Genomic DNA, 21,472 nt, shown 5'->3' with positions numbered 1-21,472 from the left:
CGCCGTGCTCGGACTGGCTGGCGGCTCTCCCGACCCAAGTGCGACAACTGCATAGAATAACTGAGATGGAGATCAGAACGCAGCGCGACTAGTATGTAGTACAAGTGATGAAACAATCACTGGTGCAAGTAACCACAGAAGACTAAAAAGACTAAAAAATCAAGTGTAAAATAAAAATAAAAGATTTTTGAGACTATTACAAATATTAAAAAATAACATAAAAATTTCTAGTCTCCACCCTTTTCCAAAGTCAACAATAAAAAAAACAAAAAAACAAACATATTTGATAATGTCGTGTCTGTAAAATTGTTTAAGCCTTTGTTAAAAAATACTGCAAGAAAAAAAAACATTCCAGAACTTTTGTTTTTTTTTTGGTTGCTTCACCTGCCCCTAAAAAAAAGCAATAGAAACGTACCAAAATATTTTGTGTACCCCAAAATGGTATAAATAAAAAAGAAAAGCTCGTCACCATGAAAAAAAACAAGTCCTCACACGGCTCCAACTACACACAAGTCAAAACGTTATGGGTATCAAAATGGCGGAATAAGATTTTTATTTTTTTTTATAAAATTTGGATTTTTTTTCAGCACTAAATAAAAATGATACTAGTCTGGCATCGCCGTAATTGTACGGACATGTACATGTAAATCATATTTACTGCTCAATGAACGCCATAATCCAAAGCCCAAAAAGCAATGGCCGAATCGTGTTATTTTCCACCATTTTATCCCTCTTAGTATTTTTCAGTTTTTTTTTTTAATGCATTATATGGTAACATGATTGGCATAATTCAACACCTCATCCCGCTAAGAAAGCAAGCCCTCATACATCTATGTTGACGGAAAAATGTCTCTTTGGCAAAAGGGGTGGTAAAAAAAAATTAAAAGGGCAAAAATAAAAATTGGGTACATCCCTTAGGGTTAAAAAAAACTACTTTATATTCCTGCCTTGCAGCAATTTCAGTAAATCTCCACTGCCTTATACGTTTTTTTTCATAGAAATCCTATTTTTCCAAAGAGTGATGAATTTTGCAACAGGGATGTATGAAATAAGTGACTTCCGGTCGGCGGCGCTTACGTCAAGGTGTAAAAGACGTCACTTCCGGACACCTGCCCATAACCATCATGGCGCCCAAGAAGTCCGGTGCCCGGATATAGCAGAACGTCACTACTTGTAAGGGAAGGAGGTGAAAGCAAGAAGCAGTCAGCTGACCGGCGTGTCGGGGCCCGTATACAATAAAACGAGGACGCCATTTTATTCTTTCTCCTTCTGGACGGGCTGAGGTGGGTAAGAGCTACCCGAGGGCAATGGCTGTAGCCGAGGGGTGGGGTTAATGGTGACAGATCCGAATATAGGCTTGAGTATCATCTTACCCCATTTTGCTGCATTTGGTGACGTCCACAGGCGTATAATACAGAGGGGTGGATTATTCCACTCTTCTCTTAGGGGGAGCTCTCTATATATATATATATATTAATGTGATTGTTTTATGTGAAGCATTGCGGAAAGCTGGGTAACATGGCTGCCTGTACATGTGTCCTGTGCTTGTCTTTCCTGTATATGGAAGCTGTGTGTTACAGCCTTTACATTAAGGCCTCTAGGAACGTTCTGTATTAATGGCTATTCATTTCCGCCTCTTGTATTGGAATGTGGGGTAATAGTGAATATGGCCGCCGTTATATACCGCCCAGCGGGTGTTGTCTCAGGCTCCGCCCGTGTTTCCGTCAAGTGGCCTCTTGTGTCACTACTGCTTTTCGTCCTGCAAAGGGGAAAAACGAACGGTCCTCTGTTCCGTCATCCCTTAAGGCCGGGTGCAGCGCGTTGGACGCACCACATGTCCGCTCCATACAAAGCGCTGCTGGCTTTTGAACACAGGTGATTCCGGATGTGTTCATTGAACTGCGTTGGTTCACCGTGTCCAATACATTGGACGGTGATATTTATCTTGTGGAGATTTGCATCTCTGCAAGATAAATAGACATGGTGCAGTCTGGAAAGACGCGCCGCATGTCCATCTCTGCGGGTGGTTTGGGGCGTCGGTGCACTCATAGTGGACATGGGATTCACTATGCTGTAACAACTGGACGTTGCGGATGTACGCAGCGTTTACTGACCGTTGGAACGTACCATTAAGCGTCCATTATTTACTGCTGCGTTTGCCCAAAACTGACGGTGCTCAGAAATCCCTCTGGGGAAGGGGGGGATGCAAAATGGAAACTCATATGTGCACCCAAATTCTCTTTTTTTTTTTTTTTTTTTTTTTTTTTTTTTTTTTTAATATATCCATTAGAAAAAATGGCTTCTGTAGTGGTGTGTTTTTTTTTATTTTATTTTTTATATGCTGAATTTCTCTGAATTGACCCGGTTCCTGATAATAAATGCTTACATCCACTCAAATGGCAATCTGTCGGCACATTTATACTTGCTGACATAGAGTAGTTACCACTGTATACATGCCTGTTTTCCCAATTCAAATAAAAAAATTTATATAATATATATATTTTTTTTTTTCTTTTTTTTGTAGTGATTCCAAGTGCCAGTCACAAGGAATCTAGTGTGGAAGAAGCAGGCTTGTGCTATGTTCACATGTTGTTTTTGCTGCCTTTTTTTTATCTGCATGCAAACCTGCTCTTGGCAGTGAAGAAGCAGCTTTTGTCAGGGTTTTTTTTTTTTTTTTTTTGCTGCGTTTTTATAAAGTATATTTGTCTCTTGTTCATACTGATAGTTTAGTGCATGAAAGAAAATATGATGCAGCTTCCTGAGGCTTTTGCACCAAAACCTGATACCTGCATTTTGTTTGCTTCATTGTTTAAATTGCCCATTCTTTCCTATGGGTGAAAAAAAACATTGAAGGTGACATGCAGTAACTTTCCAATTCGGTCAGGAAAAAGGGTGTGTATTTGTGAAATCTCATAGCTTTTGCTGGTACTGTAAAAATCAGCTTAAAGTCTTGCATAAAAAAAGCAATATGTGAACATGGCCTTTGGCTGCATTTATTATTTCATCAGTATTTGGAAGCCAAAGACCAGAAGTGATAACTTGTTTCTCTTATACTTTTCTACTGATTGTTCCACTCCTGGTTTGGGTTTGCAAATACTGATGTAAAATACTAAACGGGGGGCCTTAAAGGGAATCTGTCATCAGGTTTGCTATGTAATCTGACGGCAGTATGAGGTAGGGGCTGAGACACTGACTTCAGTGATGTCATTTATTAGGCTGTGTGCGGTTTCCATACAATGAAGGTTTTATCACCAGGAGATTACCTCTGCCTGGACCACAGTACATGTGAGCTGTGGTCTGACCATGCCCCCACCACTGATTAGCAGCCCACTGTCAATAGACAATGTCCACAGATATCAAGGTGTGGGCTCTGCTGCACCCAGTAAACTGAGTGACACATCGCTGGAATCAGGCTCCCTTACCCTATACTATGTTACTGTCAGATTGATTACCAAACACCTGCTGGCACTGGTGCAGATTTTCCGCAAGTAGATCAAAAGCACTTTACAGTACTGGATGAGTTCTTAATCTCAACCAAAATTTTTTATTTTTTTTAATAAAATTTTGTATAGATTTGTTCTAATTAATCTGCAGTATGTCAGTCTGTTTTGGAAACTAGTTGATTTAGTGCAAATTTTACCAGGTTATCTTAAAGGGGCACTTATATCTGTAGAACAAATGGTGGTGTTTTTTTTTTTTTTTTCGTGCATTTCCACAACGCACAAGTACCTTGGTCCTCCATTTATACCAACATCACACTTGCAGACAGTGCCATCACTATGAATGGGGCATCAAGTCTGTAGGCTTTACCAACACTTCTGTTTAAACTCTGACCAAGAAGTGGTGAAACTGACGAGCTCCGTAATTATCAAGTGACATATGGGTAGCACAAAAAATGGTTTCACACTCGGCAGCCAGGGACTTTTGCCAGGATGAAAAGAAAAACGCAGTGATATACAGGTCTCTATAGGAAAAGAGTGCTCCGAATGGATCGGTACAGCTGTCAAGATACCTGATCACTAGTGATGAGTGAACATGCTCGGATAAGGTGTTATCTGAGGATGCTCAGGTGCTACCTGAGTATCTTTAGTGTGACCGAATAATGTTTGTGTCACCGCGGCTGCATGTCTCAGCCACAGCACATGCAGTGATTGCCTAACAGGTAACCCCTGCATATGTTGCAGCTGCGAGACAGAGTCCCTGCAGATGCATAACATATTAGTCAAGCATGCTGAAGACCTTGATAATGCCTTATCCTAGCATGTTTGCTGATCACTAATCGACTGCAGGCTAGACTGGCCATAAAATAACATTGCTGCACTAATGCCGCAGACTGGCCATATGCGTGCGGCACGGAGCCATACTTCAGACCAAAATGAAACTTTCTGGTTTTAATTTAATCCCACCCAAATAGGTTTTATACAGAACAATTTCACCTTCATGATATTTTGCTGTTTTTTTTTTGTTAATAAACTAGTTTGGATGACAAATTGGGCCGGGTGGATATGATCTGAAACTAGCAGCGCTTTGGATGCAGCGTATGTTCTGTGTCAAAAGCACTGCCAGCTATTGAACGCAGGTAAATGTGCATGTGATCACTGAACCGTGTAGATTTATTGCATCCAAAACTGTTCTATTGCTGAAATTGCGTCTCCGCAAGAAAATTTGACATGCTACAGTCTGGAAAGACGCGCTCCATGTCTGTCTCCGCTGGCGTCTGAATGCATAGTGGGCATGGGATTTCTTGAAATCCTATCCACTGTGCTGTATATTTGGATGCTGTGCGTTTAACGCTGCGCACGTGCGCAGCATCCAACCCGCAGCAGTTCCTGATCGTGGGCACGTACCCTTAATGGTACATCTCAAAGCAAAGTTCTGAAATCCAGTGACAGAAACACACTGAATTAACGCAAGCTCAAATAAATTTCTTTTGTTCTTGATGGCACTTTTGGCCATGACACAGGGTATCTGGCAGTTGATCGCTATGTGTTACACCGTAATGCGGTTGAATAAGCCTAGAACATGTGTTTTTGTTCCTCCACAACTTGCTGTTCTTGCAGTGGTAATGTGCATTGGGGAGGAACACTGCACCAGCATCTTGTTGGTTTACACTTGCTGCACTGGCCATGTTGGACTGAAGAGGGAAGTCATTACTGAGAATAACTGGGGGAGGCATGGCTGCATGTGGGCGGATCACTGGGGGGGTAGCGTGGTTGCATGTGGGCGGATCACTGGGGGTAGCGTGGCTGCATGCGGGCGGCGGATCACTGTGGGGGAGCGTGGTTGCACGCGGGCGGATCACTGTGGGGGAGCGTGGTTGCACGCGGGCGGATCACTGTGGGGGAGCGTGGTTGCACGCGGGCGGATCACTGTGGGGGAGCGTGGTTGCACGCGGGCGGATCACTGTGGGGGAGCGTGGTTGCACGCGGGCGGATCACTGTGGGGGAGCGTGGTTGCACGCGGGCGGATCACTGTGGGGGAGCGTGGTTGCACGCGGGCGGATCACTGTGGGGGAGCGTGGTTGCACGCGGGCGGATCACTGTGGGGGAGCGTGGTTGCACGCGGGCGGATGTGATTGGTCTGATAACTCAGCGGCTGTGTGATCTTGGCCTGTCTGCATACTGTGCATGCATGTTCGGGAAAGCTGTGGGCGCATACGTTAATGTTGCCATCGGGCCCCATTTTTCAATCGGAGTCCACAAATGCCCCCTTTATACTGGCCGGGCAGACGTGGTCTATAACTGTATAGGACAGTGCATCTGCCTGCGCCTCCCTACACCGTGCATTAGTGCCACCACCTACAAGGGGCGGGTGCAGGTCTCCACCACGTTGCGGCCGGCGCTGCTTGTGTGCCCCATTGTACTGCCGTGTCTTCCTGAGGGAGGAGAATGAGCCGTCTGTTCTGCTGAGGCCTCTGGTAGGAGAGATCAGATGTCCAGAGGCAGAGCCTGGAGTACAGGAAGCCTGCTCATACTGGGAAGAAGCTGTTTATAACTCGCCGCCCCATTCCTGGCAATCCTGTCACCCTGCTCCAACAAGACTCAGGAAGACATCTGCTCCCGGACTGGATACTGGTAATTTCCCAAAGCTTTGTGGGGTCCTAGATCTGCGGGAACAGCCGGGCTGCAGGCGCCAGCTTGTGGGAAGAATGTAATGTTTGCTTAGTATCAGAAAGTTACTTGTACTTTGTTTTTGTATCTTTTGAGTCACTTTTTGGTGTTTGTCATGTTAACGCCTGAACAGGAAACGTAGCATTGGGGCTTGGTAACAGGAACATGTACTGTATATATACTTTTTTTCTTTTTTCTCTGTCTTGTTTTTACAGAAGTGCTTACGTGATGCAGTGTAAAGTTCATATGTGGCTCTGTAACGAGTCCTTGTAAAACGCCCTACACGGATTTATTAACTCTTGTCTTTACAGATTGTGAGCCAGTCTAATGTAATGTCATGGCCAAAACCTTATCTGTTAAGGAGCTATTATTTTAATTTCCTCTTAAGGATGTCCTAAATATCATACACCCAAACCCAGATGCCTATTATGGGGGCTCTGATTCTCTAACACCCACTATTGGATCCATTATTTATGTTCTTTGCTGCTATTTTCACCTGGAAATGACTATTGGCACTTTTTTTTTTTTTTTCTTGGCCACTCTTCATAGTCAGTTGTCTGCAGCACTGATGTCACTTCGCTGGCCATTATCTGAGCGCGGTAGTTCTGCCATTGTTCCTGAGCTCAATGATTGGCTGCAGCGTTGGTGACGTGACATCAGGCCGGCAGACAATCACCGACGCCGTGATCAGCATCTAAACCTGTGACATGAGGTTTCCATAACTGGACAAACCCCTATAATCCATGCCTTGCCAGTGTGCATTCCCCACATACATAGGCAGCATTATGGATATATCTCACTGTGTAGGTATATACAGACCTGAATCAACCATGAGCCCCAATGTCCTACTCTTCCCGCACGCAGCCTACATTTTTCCAACCATGGAAATTGGAGCCCAATGAGACCTTCCTTGGGGGGTAAATGAGCCGGCGGATGCTCTTGCAGTTTGCACTGTCGCCTTTCCTGGAGAGAAGTGTGAATTCAATCTAACAAGGTCGGGTCCTCCCCCCAGGTCAATGTCATACCGGTTATCATGCTCGATGGGTCAGATCTCCTCTTATCTGTCTTGTGTAACGATTATGTTTTGGATTTTGTGTTCTCTCTCTCCCTTTTTGGAGCCAAACGACCTGAATCCTTCAGTAGTTTGTCCCCTTTACAGTATGTATGAATTGTAATGCCAGTTTGGCAAGTGCCGTATGTGCGATGGGGACATTTCCTTAACCTATGATATTTACAAGGGCATTAAGTTAGGGATATAACTTGGCAGCCATTGGGACTCGCTGAAGTTGTGGGTATGACTCTAAGGTTACGGTCGCATGTTCACTATTTCACATCAGTATGTGTAAGCCAAAACCAGGAGCGATGATGGATACAGAAGTGGTGACATGTTTCTATTATACTTTTCCACTCATGATTTTGGCTTATAAATACTGTTGTAAAATGCTGAATGTGGCCTAAGGATGGCTTCACTGTTTAGGCACCCATTCAGTGGGCTCGTCAGAATCTGCATCTGAAACCCCCGCATAAACAGGATTCTGACATATGCACCGTTGGGGCCGTAGACTGGTAATGGTGCCGACAGAGCGCACGTTGCATTGTTTCATGCATGTTGTCCTACAAGAGGCGGACACTTAAATGTAGTAGACAGTCCACCTCTAGTAGGTGCAACCTCCCGAAACTGATGCGCAACAGAGCGCACTTGGCTCTGCCAGCACATTGGTCTATGGTGCCGTCGGCACATACGTCCCAATCCTGTTTTGCGGAGAGGATTCAGATGTCCGCCTTGATGATGCCACTGAACGGGTTCTGGAATGTGTGAAGACCCCCTTACATGGGCACCATCGACGTTCATTGCATCTTACCATCCAGAAACCTATTACACGTGGCGGCACCTATCGCATGCTAGATCAGTGGTATTCTCGTTGAAGGCTAGCTTTTTGGGCAGAAGATGACAGCGTGTGAGTACCTCCATGATGTGAAAACCTTAGGGCCCCACCAACGTGTACAAGAAGACCTAGGAATTGGCTTTCTAAGAAAATTTGTTCATGTCTTATCTGGGTTTGAGGAAATTTGATCAGGGTGCACTGGAAACGAGACTATTACAATCTGTGCATTATGTTATAAGGTGGTGCTACAGGAAATTGAAAGGGAAGAAAAAAAATCACTTTATGGCTGATCTGTGAGCTAACCTAATGTGCACAACTCGGAGGCTGCATAATGGATGTCTCACCTCTCCCCATCTGCAGGAAGAGCTGATGCAACGTGTTCTGCACCGAGCAACCTGAGCCTGACACGGCCTTCTCGGTATCTGTTTTTCTCCTAGTGTCCTAGATAAAATGGCCGAGGTCTGCTAAGTTTAGCCCTCGAAGGGCGGCATCTGCCATCCAGTTGTATAGTTTTAAGCGTATTAATATCTTGAGAAGTGTGTTTATCCATCACTTTCTGACATAAGGGCATCGTGGAAGTGGGATGATGAATGTTAGTCTATGGCAGAGCATGTATCTTCCATTGCCGGGTGGTTCCATCACTCTGACCCTCCTCGATCACTGGCATCAATCATGGGGGGGGGGGGGGGGGGGAGTTGTTGAAGAAAGTGGCAGGCCGAAGATGTATATTAGAGGGTCTTCCAGTGGGGAAAAAAGTTGACTTCTCATCTCGCTGATTGATGGTGGTCATACCACAGGGACCCGTGCCGGTCGGCAGAATTGGGAACTTTTATCCCCGACAGGACGTTCTTATCCACCTAAAAACCAAAAAATTGGAGTGGCGTGTATTGTCTAACTGCTGCTCCAAGGTCCATCCTAATGGGAAGAAGTTTCCTGTTCTGCCGATCGGTGCAGTTCAGTCATCATCACCTATCCTGTGTATCATCCTTTAAAGGCTAAGTTCACACGTTCAGTATTTGTAAGCCAAAATCGTGAGCGGAACAATTAGAGAAAATGTAGAATAGAAACGTGTTACCACTTCTGTATTTATCACCCACTCCTGGATTTGGCTTACAAATACTGATGTAAAATGCTGACCAAATACTGCTAGTGTGAACGTGGCTGAAGACTGGCCAGTCTCAGCTTAGAAGGCTGATATCCTTGTTTAGATTCTTTTGTACAGGCTCCCACCAATCTGGCATAGGTAGTAATTAAGGACACCCCCATCACCGTAAGAGCCAGACTGGATAAAGTGGCTGATGGAAGCGGTCCATTTATTGCTTGGGTGGCTGATCGTCTGGTCACAATGTGATACCGTGTTTTCACAATCGTGACATAATGGACATCTTGAACCCAAAGAAAAACGTTTTTCAATAAAGTTTTTCTAAAATATTTATGTGCAACATAAAGGAAATGACAAAGGTGTGTGAATGATATGGTCATTGCTAGAGGAGCAGAAAGTAAAGCAAAGGCGACGTGCTGCAGGCTGCGACATCAGTATTTATCGCTGATATCTATGAATTATACCAACAGGATAAAGTCGGAAATGCAACTTACTATATTATTATTAATTTTTCTCTAGGCACAAATATGGAACCCAAGCCATCAAGATTACCCCGGCGGATAACCGTTCAGCCTTCCCCCTCTTCTCCCATAAGTGCTCGATTGCTGAGAACTGGCAGAATAAGCGGCCATAACGAAACCTATCGCACAAGAGACGGTTCGCTACGACCGGATTCTGACGTTCAGGTAAATCTGCTATAGTCATTTAATTTATGTTTTCTTTTATTTCCTGAAGTAAAAATGCAAAAACTGAAAAGTGCAATCCTGGCTGTGCACCACCTCGTGATGCAGGGGTAGGAGGTCAACCGTTTAACAAACCAAAAAAAGGTTTAGTTTGTTATCTTAAGGGCCTTTTTTTAGGTGTTTTGCACTAAACTTAAAGGTGGTGTTCAGGAAACACATGGCTATCTTGCCGAATGGCATCACCTCGGTCTACAGGTTGTCTGGTATTGCAGTTCAGCTCTGAAATAAATTATAGTTTCAATAGTAAATCTAACCTGTAGACAGCAGTAGTGGCATCTTTGGATGAAAGGCAGCCTTGTCTCTCCAATCTAGGACAACCCTCTTTTAAGGTGGCCGAACATGCTAGAGGAATGCTAGCTGACCCCCAATGACGATATCCATGGGACATGCTGACCATCAATTGTGAATGAAGGGGAAGAGCATTTTACAAACTCATTGAAATCCTAAAATGCCACCCTCAGGCTGTGCAAAGCCAGGAGGTCTCCTCTTCTGCTGGTGACACTACCGTGAATGGTGCCCATACTTATAGGGACTTTCTCGCAGAAGACAATCCCTTTCAGATAGTGGTTGTTGGAGCAATTGATTGGTTGCCCCATCGCTTGGTCCTAGCAATAAAGGCTGTGGTCAGCCAGGCGTTTGTGCATTGGACGCGAAGGTAAATTGCAGCCTCTGTCTTATTAGGATGTCTGGAGTCAACCAGAATGGAAGCTGTTTGTACAGAGCGGGAATCTGTCTCTTAGAGGGGGAGACCTGAGCAGGGACCCCTCTGACATGGCGGTAATATTCGCCTGCTTTGCCTCTGGCTAGACGCAGAGGTAATTCTGTAACTAAATGCATCTTGGCGTGTAGAAGTTTGTTCCTAGCATTCGTTGTCTTGTTGACTTGTGATGCCCTGAGGCCAGAATACACACAGGATTGGTTTCTCTCATTATGTTCTTGGAAACAGGTCAGATAATTGAAACTGCGACTCCTTCAGCTCTAAGGTCATGCAGTCGTAAGTTTATGGCCCTCCCCGGGAACCAATTGAAATGGTGACGGCAGATCTTGCGTTCTCTCTGCCGTCACCATTGCAGTCTGTTGGCCCGCCGGCGCATGTGGGGGATTTCTGATGTAGATTTTTGATGTATACAACACCGCAGGGGAAGGGGGGGACACAACGCAATGTGATAGCACACATAAACTCCCATGCCCTATAGCAGTGTTCCCCAACTCCAGTCCTCAAGAGCCACCAACAGGTCATGTTTTCAGGATCTCCTTAGTATTGCACAGCTGATAATTGCATCACCTGGACAGGCAAGAATTCCATCACCTGTGCAATACAAAGGAAATCCTGAAAACATGACCTGTTGGTGGCTCTTGAGGACTGGAGTTGGGGAACACTGCTCTATAGACTGTCTGCCAATATTGGCTGACATTCTTGTTCATGAGGACCTCCCGTCTGTCTACAAACGGGTGACGGTAGGATGTGATTCTCAGCAGTCCGAATCAGACATGCTGGATCTATTTGTTTGCAAAATAAGCCCCCGCCAGAGATGTCTGACACCGGTGCTCACAGAACACAGGGACGCTTGGCAGAGCGAGTGCTCCTGTGTATGGGGGAGTAGGGGGAGAGCGATCGGTCGACCGACCGACCGACAGCCATCTATGTTTGGGGCTCCTTATTCACAACATTTAATGGAGGTCCAATCTCCGGACACTTGCCAATCCTAATCTGATGGCAGCTATCACTTAAAGTGGATAAAACCGCCCTGAGGTCTGTGATGTCCCGATGCAGAAAACTGAACTTGCATAGTTGTAGGCCACTTTAATGTGGTCACTAGTGCGGCAACATCTGCAATAGAGACGTTGATGTAAATCTGAGGCTTTTGACCTACATTGGGGTCCACTTCAGGGAGGTAACAGTTCATTATTTATTTTATTTGTATGTATTTTTTCCTAGCTCTGCATATAACTTAGCTTTCAGAAAATCAGACCAAATGGTTGCATAAAGTGGCTTCTAAGCCTACGTGTAGGTACAAGAGCTGATCGCCGTGCTTCATTCCTCTGACGAGAGCGTTTTTCTGTAAGTTCTGCAGTACTGCAATGAATAGTCTTATAGATCACATTGGCCTTCCCCCCCCCCCCCCCTCCATATAAGATCTTGCCACCTACTCCATGATGATCCCTTTTCCATCCGGAGTAAATGTGATGTTTAATATTATTACTTCTCAGATCTAACTTGTGACCCTTCTCCTCCCCCCCCCAGGCTTCCAGCCGAACTTCAGGCAGAGACTGGACTTTTCGAGAGAGGGATAACCTTGAACCTTCCTGGAAGACCCCTTCTCCTACTTACCAGCGCTGCTCAGGAACATACGACCTCCCTATATCTGGTAGTTACTTGGCAAACAGGAGCAGAATTGTAAGTGGCCCGTAACTAAATTGCATTTTTATATTTTTATTTTAGAAAAAAATGTTTTTTCCTTTAAAGGGAACCTGTCACCACGTTTTTGGAAGATGGGATAAAAATAGCGTTAAATAGGGGCAGAGGTGGGCATTACATTAGTGTTTGTTATGCGTTTATTACCCACCTAAGTTGCCGAAATACCTTTGCAAAGTCTCCGTTTTCGCCTGTCAATCAGGCTGGTCTGGTCAAAAGGGCGTCTTGTCTTCCCCCAGATTTTGCGTAGTTTTCCGTTGGTGGCGTAGTGGTGTGCGCATGCCCAAGGTCCCGAATCATCTGCCAGGGGATTTAAAAAAGCGCGCTGTTCGTGATTTCATTGGTGATCGGTGGGCGCGGCCATCTTCCTTTGGCCGCGCGTGCGCAGAAGCGGCGCTCTGCTGGCCGCGGCTTCAGGAAAATGGCTGCGGGATGCCGCGCGTGCGCAGATGGATATCGCGGCGGCCATTTTCCTGAAGCCGCGGCCAGCAGAGCGCCGCTTCTGCGCACGCGCGGCCAAAGGAAGATGGCCGCGCCCACCGATCACCAAGGAAATAACGAACAGCGCGCTCTTTTAAATCCCCTGGCAGTGGATTCGGGACCTTGGGCATGCGCACACCACTACGCCACCAACGGAAAACTACGCAAAATCTGGGGGAAGACAACGCCCTTTTGACCAGACCAGCCTGATTGACAGGCGAAAACGGAGACTTTGCAAAGGTATTTCGGCAACTTAGGTGGGTAATAAACGCATAACAAACACACTAATGTAACGCCCACCTCTGCCCCTATTTAACGCTATTTTTATCCCATCTTCCAAAAACGTGGTGACAGGTTCCCTTTAAACATCAGTAAAACGTGACTTTCTATACTGTGGGATTTCATGCTGCCAGTCATTTGGGCTGCAGAAAATGGATGTTCCTGTATAAGGTTAATAATTTCAGTCCCTGGATAACTTGCTGTTCCCGTTGGGCAGTAATTATCATCACACTTCCGCTACATCATAAATGGGTCAGAGGATAAATTCTAGGCAGCTATGATCTGCAGCGGACATAACGTGATGTGTTCCTGTATCGTGCATTTGCCCAGCAGTTTGTGGTCAGCACCAACCTCGACCTTGTAGAATTCTGACATGTCGCATTCCGCGATGTCGCATTCCGCAATGTCACAACCTCCTGGGCCAGAACTACCTGCACTGTCAGATGCGCTGGGAGAACTACCTGCACTGACAGGTGCTGCTGAGACATCTACCTATCTGTTTCTAAAATGTAGATTTTTTATTTTTGAACAGAGCAAATTCTCACTAATGTCACTGATTTTTCTGGTTTAGTCCACAGCATCAACATCCCCTCAGCCGTCCTGGTACGATCCATTGGAGAGGTCTCCGAGCACTTACACAGGATTGCATAGTCAGCAGCAAGACTGGGATTCAAAGAGACCAAAGTTGTCTTATTCTGGACGTACCCCTCTGTCTGCTGTAAGGAGTACTACTAGTTCAAGCTACACTTCTATTCCAGGTACTCTAGTTTGACTTTTTGGCTACATCAGAATGGCTGCTGTGACCTCCACAAAATGTCAGCCTCCATGACTTTCTCCTTTTATGTGGGTTTTGCTCAGGATCATATCCAGAGTAGGAGCCAAAAACACAATGGATCACTAGTGATCGCTACACCAATGTGTATATAAGGAGGCATTGGACTGAAGTCACTGCATGCAATGGAAACAGCAGTGCTGGTGAGGAGGAACAGGGGACCGAAGTCATCTGTACTAATCGGGAGTGGGAACACTGCAATCCTGTCACTGTGTATGATGACCCCTGTTTTTATTCCTGAATGGTCTGCGTGTTTTTAAAAATGACGTTAAATCGTTCTGCCCTCCTGCCTGCAGGAGGTGGACTAGTCCAGGACCCCTGTCAATCACTGCCCCTGACATCCCAGTGTGCAGGGTGGTAGAGAAGGATAGCTTCTCCTCCCCCTCCCAAAAAAAATAAAAAAAATTGAAGTCTGCTAAAGCACTCCTAATACTATCTAGGGAACCAGTCTGATTAGCAAAGTTATTCTGACTAGTGGTATTGGGCCGTATAGATTATAATACAGGAATAAAATTGGTGCCGATGTGTTTGCGCTGAGAAATCGAGTTTTGAAGCCACATGCATATTAGCCTGGGGGGCTGTAGGTGCCCTTGGAGCACATCAGCACTCCTCCAATGCACTTCAGGCTAAATTGTAAATGGCTTCAAAGCTCGATTTCTCAGTGCTGGCACGTGGATTACTACAACACACTAGGACCCATAGAGCCACACCACTGGTTACAGTAATAACTTTCATTTCTTAAAATATAATGTGAAAGAAAGTATTGAAAATATTTGATTTGCCACAATCGTATGAAAAGACTCTTTAAGCAATTTTATTTATTTTTTTTCTCCACATGTGAATTTTCTTCATTTGCGGCATTTAATAGGCATCATCCTTTCATGGTTTAATAATTATTTTCAGACACGTCAAGCAGGTATGGGCGCTTTCCTAGGACTTCATCTGTGATGCTTCATTCTGATTTCACAAGTGAGCGTGAGAGAGACAGGAGGACGGACACGTCTGCAAGTGGGCTGATGGATTATGGACATAGAAATAGCGATTCAACACCTTCATGTAAGTGCTATCACTTTTCCTGTGTAGCCTTAAGTGTCGTGGTCATTATGTGAGCACCCATTGTAAATTTTATGGTAGAATCTGGAGCAAATCCAAATGTGACGTCCACTGCTAAATCTGAAAAATTAAGAGTAATCGATTGACAGTAGAGGTGGTGTCAATCTTTGGGAGAGCCCAGTCCCGCATCCAGGTCATTTAATCTGTGCTAATCGGACAGAGTTCCCACAAACTGTCTTCTGACTTCTGTGGCTCTTCTTACTAATTGGCCATAGCGCAACATCACATGTGCATCGCGTCAGGTCGGGGTAATGCCGGGTGTTAAGAGGCACTGCACCCGGTCCTCCAGATTGATTTGCACCAACTATAATTAAAATTGGTCCAACTGGAGGAATATCTTGCAAATGTAGATTGTAGGTGAACCTGATGATGCCTCTAATCGAAGAAGTATAACAGAGGACTCGGAGGGTGATGAGTACAGAGGAATGATCCAATGGTTTAAATCTGACTAATCTCATAGGGAAAAAGACCAAACAGATGAGGGGGACCTCTGACCAGCTCTGGTGTTAAGGTACCGTCACACTAGGCGATATCGCCAGCGATCCGTGACGTTGCAGCGACCTGGATAGCGATATCGCTGTATTTGACACGCAGCAGCGATCTGGATCCCGCTGTGAAATTGCTGGTCGCTGCTAGAAGGTCTGCACTTTATTTGGTCGCTAGGTCGCCGTGTATCGCCGTGTTTGACAGCAAAAGCAAGGATACCAGCGATATTTTACACTGGTAACCAGGGTAAACATCGGGTTACTAAGCGCAGGGCCGCTGACACTGACTGAGCGCCGGCCCTAAACTGAAAGTGAAAGCACAGCGGTGACGTCACCGCTCTGCTGTTAGGGCCGGAGCTCAGTCAGTGTCAGGAAGCAGAGGCTGGGGGACGCGCTGGTGAGTATGTACTGTTTGTTTTTTTAACTTTTACGCTGGTAACCAGGGTAAACATCGGGTTACTAAGCGCGGCCCTGCGCTTAGCAACCCGATGCTTACCCTGGTTACCCGGGGATCTCGGCATCGTTGGTTGCTGGAGAGCGGTCTGTGTGACAGCTCTCCAGCGACCAAACAGCGACGCTGCAGCGATCGGCATCGCTGTCGCTATCGCTGCAGCGTCGCTTAATGTGACGGTACCTTTAGACTTTCCTTTTTTTGTGTGTAAACTACAGCAGATATGCCGCACGTGACCTTCAGGGTAGGTTGACAAATTTGCATGCAAAAATCTCCAGCTTAATACAGTACTAGCAAAATCTCATCAACTCACTGCTGAAACCTCTTGCAGATAAATTGGCCTTCAATGTGACTTTAAAAAATGAAAAAATATCTAACACTTCAATTCTTGGTGGAGATCTCACCTTTTGCAATGGAAAGAACAGAAGCCGCAAAAAATATGCAACGTGTGAACTTATCCTTGTGATGCAGAACTGCATTTACAGCTTTGAAGGCTTCCGAGCTAAAATCATCATTCCTTGCTCGAAAATATAAATATACTTTCATGCAAAAAATGACTATTTTAGCTCTGAAGCCTTCAGCGCTATGAATGCAGTTTTGAATCATAAGGACAAGTTATATTTATATTTTTCACTCTTCTAAAATACTGAGGATCTGTGTATGAGCATCTATTTCATGTAGCATTTTTATCAGGCAGTGGGGTCTGTAAGACAAACTTTTGTGTGTGTGTATATATATATATATATATATATATATATATATATATATATATATATATATATATATAATCTCCTTCTCAAAAAATTAGCATATAGTGTTAAATTTCATTATTTACCATAATGTAATGATTACAATTAAACTTTCATATATTATAGATTCATTATCCACCAACTGAAATTTGTCAGGTCTTTTATTGTTTTAATACTGATGATTTTGGCCTACAACTCCTGATAACCCAAAAAACCTGTCTCAATAAATTAGCATATCAAGAAAAGGTTCTCTAAACGACCTATTACCCTAATCTTCTGAATCAACTAATTAACTCTAAACACATGCAAAAGATACCTGAGGCTTTTAAAAACTCCCTGCCTGGTTCATTACTCAAAACCCCCATCATGGGTAAAGGCCCCGTCTCACTAAGCGATTTACCAACGATCACGACCAGCGATATGACCTGGCCGTGATCGTTGGTAAGTCGCTGTGTGGTCGCTGGGGAGCTGTCACACAGACCGCTCTCTCCAGCGACCAACGATCAGGGGAACGACTTCGGCATCGTTGAAACTGTCTTCAACGATGCCGAAGTCCCCCTGCAGCACCCGGGTAACCAGGGTAAACATCGGGTTACTAAGCGCAGGGCCGCGCTTAGTAACCCGATGTTTACCCTGGTTACCAAAAAAAACAAACAGTACATACTCACCATCTGATGTCCGTCAGGTCCCTTGCCGTCTGCTTCCTGCTCTGACTGAGATCCGGCCGTACAGTGAGAGCAGAGCGCAGCGGTGACGTCACTGCTGTGCTCTCACTTCTCACTGTACGGCCGGATCTCAGTCAGAGCAGGAAGCAGACGGCAAGGGACCTGACGGACATCAGAAGGCGAGTATGTACTGTTTGTTTTTTTTTTTACATTTACGCTGGTAACCAGGGTAAACATCGGGTTACTAAGCGCGGCCCTGCGCTTAGTAACCCGATGTTTACCCTGGTTACCAGTGAAGACATCGCTGGATCGGTGTCACACACACCGATTCAGCGATGTCAGCGGGACCTCAACGACCGAAAAAAGGTCCAGGCCATTCCGACACGACCAGCGATCTCACAGCAGGGGCCTGATCGCTGGTACGTGTCACACATAGCGAGATCGCTACTGAGGTCGCTGTTGCGTCACAAAACTTGTGACTCAGCAGCGATCTCGCTAGTGATCTCGCTATGTGAGACGGGGCCTTTAGACTAGCGACCTGACAGATGTCAAGAAGGCCATCATTGACACCCTCAAGCAAGAGGATAAGACCCAGAAAGAAATTTCTCAACAAATAGGCTGTTCCCAGAGTGCTGTATCAAGGCACCTCAATGGTAAGTCTGTTGGAAGGAAACAATGTGGCCGAAAACGCTGTACAACGAGAAGAGGTGACCGGACCCTGAGGAAGATTGTGGAGAAGGACCGATTCCAGACCTTGGGGAACCTGAGGAAGCAGTGGACTGAGTCTGGTGTGGAAACATCCAGAGCCACCGTGCACAGGCGTGTGCAGGAAATGGGCTACAGGTGCCGCATTCCCCAGGTAAAGCCACTTTTGAACCATAAACAGCGGCAGAAGCGCCTGACCTGGGCTACAGAGAAGCAGCACTGGACTGTTGCTAAGTCATTCGGAAATCAAGGTGCCAGAGTCTGGAGGAAGACTGGGGAGAAGGAAATGCCAAAATGCCTGAAGTCCAGTGACAAGTACCCACAGTCAGTGATGGTGTGGGGTGCCATGTCAGCTGCTGGTGTTGGTCCACTGTGTTTCATCAAGGGCAGGGTCAATGCAGCTAGCTATCAGGAGATTTTGGAGCACTTCATGCTTCCATCGGCTGAAATGCTTTATGGAGATGAAGATTTCATTTTTCAGCATGACCTGGCACCTGCTCACAGTGCCAAAACCACTGGTAAATGGTTTACTGACCATGGTATTACTGTGCTCAATTGGCCTGCCAACTCTCCTGACCTGAACCCCATAGAGAATCTGTGGGATATTGTGAAGAGAAAGTTGAGAGACGCAAGACCCAACACTCTGGATGAGCTTAAGGTCGCTATTGAAGCATCCTGGGCCTCCATAACATCTCAGCAGTGTCACAGGCTGATTGCCTCCATGCCACGCCGCATTGAAGCAGTCATTTCTGCCAAAGGATTCCCGACCAAGTATTGAGTGCATAACTGAACATTATTATTTGATGGTTTTTTTGTTTGGTATTAAACACTTTTTTATTTGATTGGTCGGGTGAAATATGCTAATTTATTGAGACAGGTTTTTTGGGTTATCAGGAGTTGTATGCCAAAATCATCAGTATTAAAACAATAAAAGACCTGACAAATTTCAATTGGTGGATAATGAATCTATAATATATGAAAGTTTAATTGTAATCATTACATTATGGTAAATAATGAAATTTAACACTAAATGCTAATTTTTTGAGAAGGACCTGTGTATGTGTATATATATATATATATATATATATATATATTTTTTTTTTCAATTTATATTAAATAAAATATTTACATGTAATTTTATTTTTTATTTTTCCCTGCATGTAGATCTTCAGGAGAGAGTGTCTTCATATGCACAAGGCGCAAGACCAAAAGAGAATTCACTAAGCACAGTTAGACTTAACACATCTATCAACCGCCAGTTGCCTTCTCAGAGTTCCTCGCTGCTCAGAGATTCCAGCAGAAGTTCCAGACCTGTCACGTCACGAGACCTGCGCACCCCACAAAGGGACAGTTCACTGGACTTCCGCCATACTTCTAGTAGAAATGAAGGGACTTCAAGGACTCCATCAGGAAGAGTCTCCCCCGCTCCTCCAAGGTCCAGTAGTGAACGGAGTACGGATGGTGAAGGCAGACGTACAACAAGGCACTTGCTTTCCCGCCTTGCCTCTAGTATGTCTTCCACCTTCTTCTCTAGGCGATCTAGCCAAGATTCTCTAAACGGAAGGTCAACCGAAGCAGAAGAGTCACAAACCGGTTTACAAAACTCTTCTCCTGAACCAGTAGCTACAACGCCTGCCAATACCGACACATCAGAAACTAGGCCTTCAGATCAATCTCAGGGATTTGCATTTCTCAGACGGCCGCGATGGGGCTTCTCATCAGTGTCTCCCAATCAACTTTCAGCATCCGAATCGGAACTTTATAGATCAGAAGATTCTGAGAGCAGGACATCTGGGTCATGGCTGCCTTCTTCCTTAAGGAATAGGTGCACACCTTTGTTTTCCAGGAGAAGACGGGAAGTAAGAGAGGAGCCATTAAGGGCTTCATCTACCTCTGATTCTAGCAGGAGGCACAGGCTTTTCAGGAGAGCGTCTCAAGAAGACTCTTCATTAGATGACGTACACCCCATCCAAGGAGCAGGTGTAACCGCTGGCAACTCTTCACCTCGGTCTTTGAACTCTCTGGGGGGCTCGGCACAGGCTGCATCTCTAGCAGAATCCCTTTTCAGTAGGAGAAGTTCTGGAATATCAGGCATGCTTCCTAACTCCTTTTTACATTTCTCAGTGCCAGCTACACTTGGGAACTCCTTATCTGACAATGTCATGATAACCGTAGACATTGTTCCCTCAGGTAGGACAAGTGATGGACAAGAGAGCGAAAAGTCTGAAAACTCAAGGGATCCAGAGAAGCTTAAGAAAATTAAAGAAAGGCAAGTGTAATGCTTTGGTGACCACAAATTGTGGCAAAAAAAACCCAAATTGGTCATGACTCCTCTGCTCCCCAATCTGAGATCCTTGCGTTTTTCTGAGTTTATTGCATATTTGCTAAATCCCTAGTGGTTTTAAGGCTATCTGATGGGTCTGACCTTGACTTGGCATCTATACCGCAATTAAACTTGAAAATGCTGAATGTCCTGCAAATTTAGTAGAAGAATTTGAGTCAAATGTTTTGCAACACCAAGTTGGCTAAAAATTGTTACACTTGGTGTTTTTTTTTTTTTTTTTTGTGCCAGCTCAACCACTTATGGTTTTTGTAATGCAATAGTAGTTTGGTTTTATGTTGCCCTTTTTTTATAGTTTCCAGCAGAATTTGAGATTCTGGCACTGAAGCGTACCTCCAACTTTGCAAGTTACGAGCGAGGGACACCAACTACATTGCAGAAAACCACTTCCATAACCTCTCCCAGTCCTTTAAATGTACCCTGCATAAATATTGCTCCTAATGAAGCCCATGGGAGTTCCCTTTGAGTATGGCTCCACCATTCATGGTGACCAGTACATGCTGTATGATGACCCACACTTTTCTGCATTGCTTCTCTGGTGTCTTAGCTGCTTTCTCATGACATAAAGGTCCTTCTGTATCTAAATGGACAGAGTATTGAAGGAAGGATCTGTCTGCTCCCTCCTCCACCAATTGTGTTCAACTGTATCTTGAGGATACAGCTGAAGTGTGGACATGCCCCTAAACCTATCTGGACAGCTTCCTCAATTCAGTACTGTCCCACAGGATCCAGAACACTTGGAAGGTGTACTGAAGTGATAAGAGGCTTAAGCACTTAATTTAGTAAATTGTGGCGCAGAAATTCTTTAATGGTGTGTTATAATTATAGTTAAATCAGCCATTGTTCTGAGTTTTGAAAGAGAAGATGGTATTCTGCTACAGATGGATCTGGATAAGTTGGAAACTTGGGCTGAAAGGTGGCAGATGAGGTTTAACAATGATAAATGTAAGGTTATACACATGGGAAGAAGGAATCAATGTCACCATTACACACTGAACGGGAAACCACTGGGTAAATCTGACAGGGAGAAGGACTTGGGGATCCTAGTTAATGATAAACTTACCTGGAGCAGCCAGTGCCAAGCAGCGGCTGCCAAGGCAAACAGGATCATGGGG

General features: G+C 45.0%; 1 protein-coding gene across 5 annotated transcripts in view; it reads left to right on the top strand.

The window, feature by feature from the left end:
- Window positions 1-1,145: 1,145 nt before the first annotated feature.
- The window catches only part of MARCHF7 (membrane associated ring-CH-type finger 7), a 32,042-nt gene continuing 11,715 nt past the window's right edge, over window positions 1,146-21,472 (top strand). The window contains exons 1-7 of one of the 5 annotated variants that reach the window (XM_077272865.1): window positions 1,146-1,283; window positions 9,618-9,784; window positions 12,087-12,239; window positions 13,588-13,774; window positions 14,752-14,904; window positions 19,181-20,107; window positions 20,207-20,285. In XM_077272865.1, coding sequence (XP_077128980.1) covers window positions 9,626-9,784; window positions 12,087-12,239; window positions 13,588-13,774; window positions 14,752-14,904; window positions 19,181-20,107; window positions 20,207-20,285 — 1,658 coding nt within the window. In that variant the 5' untranslated portion in view covers window positions 1,146-1,283; window positions 9,618-9,625. Of the gene's footprint in view, window positions 1,284-5,901; window positions 6,075-9,617; window positions 9,785-12,086; window positions 12,240-13,587; window positions 13,775-14,751; window positions 14,905-19,180; window positions 20,286-21,472 lie in introns of those variants that run through there. The other 4 variants (XM_077272867.1, XM_077272863.1, XM_077272864.1 and 1 more) reach the window with 4 other exon arrangements.

Source organism: Ranitomeya variabilis, chromosome 7 (assembly GCF_051348905.1).
Source record: "Ranitomeya variabilis isolate aRanVar5 chromosome 7, aRanVar5.hap1, whole genome shotgun sequence".
Classification (NCBI taxonomy): domain Eukaryota; kingdom Metazoa; phylum Chordata; class Amphibia; order Anura; family Dendrobatidae; genus Ranitomeya; species Ranitomeya variabilis.
Note: the sequence above shows the minus strand (reverse complement) of the source record. Positions and strands in the feature narration are given on the sequence as shown.